Here is an 8,474-nt window from a genome sequence, read left to right as displayed (position 1 = left end):
TCCCTTCACCTGGCCTGCCGCTCACAGCTGCTCGCCGGGGGGTGTATGCAGACTGCAGAGCCCTCTTCACACCCCACAGAGGAGGGGGCGTCTCAGCAGCAAGAGTCGTTTCTCCCACCGAACCCTGGGGTGAGGGCCGGCCTCTGTCACCAACAGGACAATGTCCCCTTATCCTCCCCGTGGAGAGGGGCTGATTGCACAACCCCCACACCCAGGCCATTGTTGGATGTCTGGCTCCACCTCACATTCAGGCGCCTCAACACAACAAGGCGCTGGCGATGCTCTGCTCTTTATTTTATGTGTTTAGTCGCGGTTTTCCGTAGCGCGGACTTGGCCCATGGGCTTTAGAGCGCTTTACAACAGAGCAAGATATGTGTCCAGGGTAACAAACAAGATATAACTGCGAATTAGTAACTGGAAATACAGTGTAGCATCTGACCTTGCTAAGAGAAAGGCATTGGAAAGTTTGCGTTAAACATACGATTGTTTTAAAATAAAATAGCCATCGTGCTCTGCTGTGTGTAGACGTAATGTGTATACTGTCCCCAATGGCTGCTAACCTACTAGCTTAGTTCGCGTTATAGAAAACCTAAAGTAAATAAATGTATACACTAAGGTATGGAAGAGGCGGGCGTTCCCTGTGTACCCACATGGACTCGTCGTCACCCCATAGGGCATGGCTGGCCGCAAAGCCCGTCAGTGGTTACCGTTAAACGTTGGTGTATGGTCAATCGGTAAAAGGCTGCCCCCCCCCCCCCCTCGGTAAAAGGCTGCCCCCCCCCAGCTCTGCTCTTGTGGAAAAGGTATCCAAGTCCTCCGTCCCGCGGGAGGGGGGGTGCATGGGTATGAAGTTCCGAAGTGGCCCAGCCATTTCCCTATGTCACAAACTCGCTCTGTGAAAGGCTTTCTCTCCTCCCCACACACACACGCACTCTCTGAAACCCTCAGTAGATGCTGTCCCCAAGTCACTCGGTGAAAAACTGGTTCGACCACCCCTCCCATCAGCTGAACTTGCCGCCGCGTTCACCTGCCGCCTGGAGGCCCCCCTCTCAAAAGGAGAGAAGTTGAACATGATTGCTTTCGGGGGGGGGGGGGGGGGGGGGGGGGGAGCGGATAGACGTCGAGGCCATGGAACATCGGAGGTCACGACTGTAGGCCAGGCCTAGAAGTCTGAGCAGAGAAGCAGGCAGCTAGAGAGCTGCTTGTAGCTCACGAGCAACTCATTGGAGTAGCCTACTCTTTCTATATAGGTGTATTTATTCCAGAAGTTCTTCGATAGGTGCCCGTGCGCCCCACGAGAATTACAGGCGTTTCGGACACAATAACAGTATTTAGGAGTTATACAGTTGTTCAGACATATGTGAACATTAGTAAGTAAAAAGAATACAAAGTTTAGGGCAGGTTCCACACAACAACATACTCCATTCTGAGAGCTAGAATGTTCAAGTTCTTTGAAACTATCTAGACAGATGTCGAGTGGATAAATACTCACACTGAAACATCTGGCTGACAGAAACCATGAATGAGTTCTGTAATAAGACTGAGCTCTGGAGAGTGCGCATTCCAATGGCATCTTTTACAACAACCACGAGTCTAAATCGAGCGGAAGAAAATGTTTTCTTGTCACCATCGTTCAAATCTCTTACTATGTGGGGCTGACCCCTACCCATTGTCCCAAGTTAGTTGTGAGTCGTTCGTCCACACCATTTCTTTCTCTGCCCTGTGGCACCTATATTTTCCCAAATGTTTGATTAAAAGTGCAGTACTACAGATCCCAGAATGCAATACAAACCAACCTAGGGGGTACAACGAACGATCATGGAACCAAATTGCTCGGCTGTGGGGCTTGTTATGGCTCAGACGAGGTGGGGTTAATAGGGGTGGAGCATAAGGGGTGGTGGAGGTTGATGGGCCCGCCCAGCCGGTGATTTAAATTGGCTGCGCACCTCATTTCCCATTCACTTTCCTTCCAGCCGGAGTCGCAGCAGAGCAGGTGAGCGTTTATTCGCGTAGTGGGCGCGCACACGTCCGTTCCTTTCCTTATGGATTGAGGTGGACGTGGTGTAATAATCCCCCCCCCCCCCCCCCCCCCCGTATATTTCATGATGGCACTCCTCGGCCAAAGCTTGCAGTTTACCTAAAAGAATGGGCAATCTCTCCCGGCGGGGACCTCAGGGGCCTACTGCCTTGCCTCAGCTGATCGACCTGGTAGTTTCATTTTGAGCATCGGAGCGCCTTCATCCGTTTCTGTTCGATGCACGGGTCCCCTTTGTGGCGTCAACTAAAGCTTACTCTAATTTTGTAATGCATGAACACTCTAGACCGTTTGCGTTTCCTTTTGCACCGATCCCTTGTTTTATGCGCTATCACCAACCTCTCACGGAAACTAGAATCCGACTTCCATGGCCCCAATGCCTTGACCATCGCGCCCCCTCCTTTCAACCCCATTGGTGAGGAGGCCCCACTGCTGCTGTACTCGGCATAGTTTAACGGGATCACCGGAGGGGGGGGGGGGGGAGTTAAAAGCAAACCCTTCCATGTACCTGTGCGCGACAGCCGGTTGTCCCAAATTCATGGCGATTGACTTCCCTTAACGGAAACCACCGCCAGGCCGTTTTGTGACCCATCGCCATTAAAGTATGTTTAGCCCCTATCGGCGGCCATTGCCTCCCTGCTGATCGCTTCTCCCCACCCGGTTCATTCCAGTCCCACCTGTCTAAGCACCGCCTTTTCACCCGCAGACACCAGCGCCGAACTCTGCCGAAATGGGAAAGGAAAAGATCCACATTAACATCGTGGTCATCGGCCATGTGGACTCCGGCAAGTCCACCACCACCGGCCACCTCATCTACAAGTGTGGGGGCATCGACAAGAGAACCATCGAGAAGTTCGAGAAGGAGGCAGCCGAGGTAAGGAGGGGTGTAGGAGAGGGGTCCGGTGTGGGGGCACTGGCAAGAGGCACGGGGTTAAGAAACTTCGAGAAGACGTCAGCGAGGTGGCTTGTGGCGTACTTGGCTAGTTATACTGCGGCTGAACACTACTTTTTAGGTATGATGAATGCCAGAGGCCCCTTGGGCGGGATTAGGCGCACCTAAATGAGATAGGCATGGTTCGCAGACGATGAACCCGGTATTGTTTTGGTGACGTACATTGAAATGCCCCAATATGCTTCATGTTCTAGCCGCAAGACCTCGCGCAGCTAACAAATGTTGGGGTGCATTTCTTTACCATGCGTGACCCGCTGGTGTGCTTGGGTAGTGCGTGGCGAAGTAAAGGCCCTGGTGCTAACAGGGGGCATGGTGGGGCGGCAGCGGGCTTCACTCCCTTGCGCGGGTTGGGGTGCTGCCGGCTTATGACTCCTTTAGGTGTTTGCCTTTGCAATTTACGCTGTTCACGACTCCATCACTGTAATGAGCTGGCGCGCTGAGGCCCGTTTTCGTTGATATTTACGCGGTTTGTGTATTTTATTTTTTTTAAAGCGGGTTGGGTGGCTTATTAAATCTCTTCGTACATTCTTAGATGGGCAAGGGATCTTTCAAGTACGCCTGGGTGTTGGATAAGCTCAAGGCGGAGAGGGAACGTGGTATCACCATCGACATCTCCCTCTGGAAGTTCGAGACTGCCAAGTATTACATCACCATCATCGATGCCCCCGGGCACAGGGATTTCATCAAGAACATGATCACCGGCACCTCGCAGGTACGTGGCTTATAATGGAGGGGGGGGGGGGGCTCTTACTTTCCGGCTCGAACCATGTGACCAATATATTCTGTTGGTAAACGAGTCCATCACATTTTTTTGTAAGGCATTTGACATTTTAATTTAGTGTTTCCTTGTAGAACGTCTGCTCTTTAAACTATTTCTTTAGATTCACCCCGGATTTCATACTAAAGGGGCGAGAGGTAGTGTTCTTGCCTCTCGCCTGGGAGGCACCTTTTTACATTCGATGCCTTTTATCCTCTGTGGGTTATAGATTAACGCATGGTTTCTTGGCTGGAGTTGAAATGTCTCGTTACGGTTTTGTAACTGCTCCGCCTTCTTCTCAGGCTGACTGTGCGGTGCTGATTGTTGCTGGCGGCGTGGGTGAGTTTGAAGCTGGTATTTCCAAGAACGGACAGACCCGCGAGCACGCCCTTCTGGCCTACACCCTGGGGGTGAAGCAGCTGATCATTGGTGTGAACAAGATGGACTCCACCGAACCCCCCTACAGCCAGAAGCGTTTCGAAGAAATCACCAAGGAAGTCAGCACCTACATCAAGAAAATCGGTTACAACCCAGCCACAGTGGCATTTGTGCCAATCTCCGGCTGGCATGGGGACAACATGCTGGAGTCCAGCACGAAGGTGAGTTTCCTGCTGTTCTGGGGTTGTCCAGAGCTACTGTTAATATTAGAGTTGTAATAGTGAATACATCAGAGATTTTAGTGGCAACCCAAGCAACTATTACCAACAGTGGTCACCTAAGTGAGCCAGGTACGGTTGCCAGCGGTAATGTATAATGGGCTTTGTCAATCTGTGTAATGCATAAAAACCATAGCTAAAGTGGCACCCATGTAGTAACGGGCGTAATACATTTCCTCAATACCTAATTATCACTCCAATATCGGCTGTAGACTTTATTCAGATTCTAACTATTTTTCTCCACATCCGTATACAGTTCTGCCAATGCACACATTTAGCTCTCAGATACTTTTCAATTTTGGTATGTCAATTAATTCAGCCAAGCAAGCCAGTAGCTCACGAGGAACTTGTTTGGAGAAGCCTGGTATAGGCTGAAGGGCGGTGGCATGTTTAGGCACAGCCAGGGGCTGCATGACTCATTTCATTTTGACCTATTTCCTATCTAAACACTTGGTGTTTAGATGGCCTGGTTTAAGGGCTGGAAGGTTGACCGTAAGGAGGGATCTGCCAGTGGGGTCACCCTGCTCGAAGCCCTAGACTCCATCATCCCACCGAGCCGCCCTACTGACAAGCCTCTGCGTCTGCCCCTGCAGGACGTCTACAAGATAGGAGGTGAGTGGCAGGAGCTCAATAAGTGGTAAATAAACAGTGGAAGTTCAACTGCACTCGGCCATTGGAATACCATGGTTTGCGAAATCTTATCTATTTCAATTTTGCTTGCAGGCATTGGCACAGTCCCAGTGGGTCGTGTGGAAACTGGTATCATTAAGGCTGGCATGGTGGTGACCTTTGCCCCCAGTAACGTAACCACTGAAGTTAAGTCTGTGGAGATGCACCACGAGGCGCTGGTGGAGGCTCTCCCAGGTGACAATGTTGGCTTCAACGTGAAGAACGTGTCTGTGAAAGATATCCGAAGAGGGAATGTAGCCGGTGACAGCAAAAATGATCCCCCGATGGAGGCTGGGAGCTTCACAGCCCAGGTAAGAACAGTTTGTATAATTGGGTGCATGACCAGGATACCTCGTGGCATTCTAGACGACCGTCCCCCGCCTCCCTCTTTAACATGACTGGTTCTTTAAATCCTGTTCTCAGCTGAACTCTAATGTGCTTTTTTTTCTTTCTTCTAGGTCATTATTCTAAACCACCCAGGCCAGATCGGCCAGGGATATGCCCCTGTGTTGGATTGCCACACCGCTCACATTGCCTGCAAATTCGCTGAGCTGAAGGAGAAAATTGACCGAAGATCTGGCAAGAAGCTTGAAGATGCACCGAAAGCACTCAAGTCTGGAGATGCCGCCATTGTGGAAATGATTCCAGGCAAACCCATGTGCGTGGAGAGCTTCTCCAACTATCCTCCTCTTGGTAAGTGCCTTTTTTTTTATCCTGGGTAGCTGTTCTGTGCCCTAGCTGGGTGAGTTGTATAATCAGAGTTGTCTTGTAATAAGGTAAATGGCATGGGGGGGGAGGGAATTGTAAGGTTATGGTTCAAATTTGGTAACGTCCATTCTTCCAGGGTGCTTAGTTAGCCAACTTTGGTGCCTACTGGGTCTCATGGTGCGTTTTTTGTTCTCACTTGCAGGTCGTTTTGCTGTACGGGACATGAGGCAGACGGTGGCTGTCGGAGTTATCAAGGCGGTTGAGAAGAAGGCTGCCAGTGCTGGCAAAGTCACCAAGTCTGCAATCAAGGCCTCTGGTGGCAAGAAGTAAACCCAGATATCCACTTCTAGATGACAAGGGCAGAAATGCCCAAATCTCCCCCTCATAATATGGCAATACTTTGTGCTGTTGTACATTCTGAAGCCACTTGTAAATAAACTTTGTGTGAAGAACCTCTTGCAGTCTTGTACTGTGTTTTAGGAGAGTAGCGCTGTGCGACAGTCTCTAGTGGCACTACTGTTCTAGTGCTACTACTGGCCCTCTTGGTGCTGCAGAAGACCAGTGCAGGGCACATGTGCTCGTAAGCTCGTGCTTGGCTTTGTAGATGGTTAAATAGGCTGTCCTCCCACAAGGTCTGTGCAAATGTTCACGGCGTTTAAACTCGTCAGGTCAGCCAGTGATGAGGTGTGCAGGTCTGTCTTGAAAACCAAGTCGGGGAAGCCAGGAGTATTGCCGTCCACTTGCAGCACAGGGCATTTACTTGTGTATCACTAGTAGAAAGTGAGTTTTTTAAAAATCCTTTTCTCTCGCTTAACATTAGACTGATGTAGTTCTTGGTGAGACTGGTCTTATACCCTTTATACAATAAAAAGTAACTATCTCTGTGTTGCAAAAGCAACCCTTTCCACGTGAACATTCTTGGGTTGGTGCCCAGCTTACTCGAGGACAATTCTGCCTGAATAAATTGGATACCCTCCATGGTCCCGTCCGGAAGGGTAAACTTTACTCCAGGGAGGTGTATCGAATCAATGATTTGTGCTCTTGGGGCCCTTAAGTGGCCACTGCCCACTCAAACCTGGCACTGTAGCCACCATAGCAGATGCGTATTTTGGATGAACAGACGGTAGGGGGGGGGGCGCGGTGGAATACTTCGGCTCACTAGCATTACAGATTTTTTTCTAGTGTCATTCACTTGTAGTATTAACACTTTAAAGTAGTTACTTCACAGCCTAGAGTAATATATCCTATATAGCATCTTTCAAGTTCGACATGTTCATGACAAGTGTCAGTAAAGGGGAAATCCTTTTTCACAGTATATAGGGTAAGTCTACGTAAGATGTTATGCTAATCTAGAGGAATATTGTCTCTAGCCCAACAGAAATAACGTAAGTTTTCGGTGTATTCACGTTCCCAGCACTTTCTGGGGACGTGGCAGTAGCTGATTTGAAAAATAACTCCTGATGGTATTCACTTGGCTTTTGTTTTGTCACTCATTGTCTATTCGATGGTTTATTCGTTTTAGCGCTAGTCCGTGCCCCCCCTCCCCCAAATTATGTTTGCTATCTCCGATTGGCTCCTTTTATGCTTCCGTGCGTGTCGCAACCCATGAGACTGCGTGTGTTTTGCCCGTCCTTGTTTCCCAGTTATCCCACCACCTGAGCTGTAAATGCATAGATTCCTTACGGGTATTCAAAAAGCATACATCTATGACCTAGCTCTCAAAAACCAGACCACTTGTTTTTTTGGGTCCAAGTCTACCAGTCAGCTGTCTGGTTTGCTAAAGACGTTTGGTCTGAAAATACATCCAGCCCATTGCATACCCATGGGCTTGTGGTGTGCAACTCGCATTTGTTGGCTTTCTATTTTATTTGTTATATGCTGTATGGCTTGAGTTCCTCCCTCACTTATTTACTGTATACCTCAAAGTGCTCCCTTTCTGCAGACGGCCAATTAGATCTTTTTTCTATTTTGTCACACTTGCTGTGCGTTCAAAGAAAGGTCAAATGTTAGGCTCTGCTCTCAGCGAGCTTGGTGTTTTCTTTCTGACTTCGAAGTGAGCGGATTTTTGTGACCGTCTTGCTGTGGAAGGCTTTCTAGCTTTAAATGTGTCTAATGAACTGTGCTGTATTTCACGATATTAGATTTAGGAATGCATATATAGCAGTTTTTTAATTCAGTGTGGTAAACAAATATTTCAATACGGTCAAAGCCATGACCTTTCCACACCATTTGTGTGCTGTATATTTTTATAAGTGAAACTTAATTCCTGAACCAATGTAATGGTGCTATCAAGATGCGTTGTCTGTAATGGCAGCGCGCTTCAACCCTATTCACTCCAGGGTATACTACTCAATGGCACGCCACTTCTTGCCAATGCACTCTACTCTGTACCTTACGACTGCACTCGGTACAATCTATTCCACTCTGCATCACTCCAAATCGCCCAATGCCACTGCACTCTACTCTCTGCCACAGCTCCATGCCACTGTACTCTAAGCCGCTGCAGTCTTTGCCACGGCATCACTGCTGCGTCCTGTCACCACCACCAGTGCACTCTAGTCCATTCTAGATAATTTTTATTGCACAATTAGTTTTCTTTGCACCACTCTTCTCCAATGCATTCTGCCACTCTAGTCTGCATTGGTCCAGGCCACCTTACTCTAATTGTGCAAAAAGAACAATTGATGGACAGAATGC

General features: G+C 48.9%; 1 protein-coding gene across 1 annotated transcript; it reads left to right on the top strand.

Moving 5' to 3' along the window:
* The first annotated feature begins 1,859 nt into the window (after nt 1-1,859).
* LOC146857725 (elongation factor 1-alpha, oocyte form-like) lies at nt 1,860-6,229 on the top strand. Its single transcript, XM_085648325.1, has 8 exons — nt 1,860-1,993; nt 2,742-2,909; nt 3,520-3,699; nt 4,047-4,343; nt 4,862-5,012; nt 5,124-5,380; nt 5,528-5,762; nt 5,980-6,229. Exons 2-8 carry the CDS (start codon nt 2,766-2,768, stop codon nt 6,105-6,107), a joined length of 1,392 nt encoding a protein of 463 aa, XP_085504451.1. The 5' UTR covers nt 1,860-1,993; nt 2,742-2,765; the 3' UTR covers nt 6,108-6,229.
* The last annotated feature ends 2,245 nt before the right edge of the window (nt 6,230-8,474 follow it).

The sequence above is a fragment of the Triturus cristatus genome, chromosome 3_2 (genome assembly GCF_964204655.1).
Source record: "Triturus cristatus chromosome 3_2, aTriCri1.1, whole genome shotgun sequence".
Classification (NCBI taxonomy): Eukaryota; Metazoa; Chordata; class Amphibia; order Caudata; family Salamandridae; genus Triturus; species Triturus cristatus.
The sequence above is the reverse complement of the archived record's forward strand: the minus strand, read 5'-3'. Positions and strand labels throughout refer to the sequence as shown.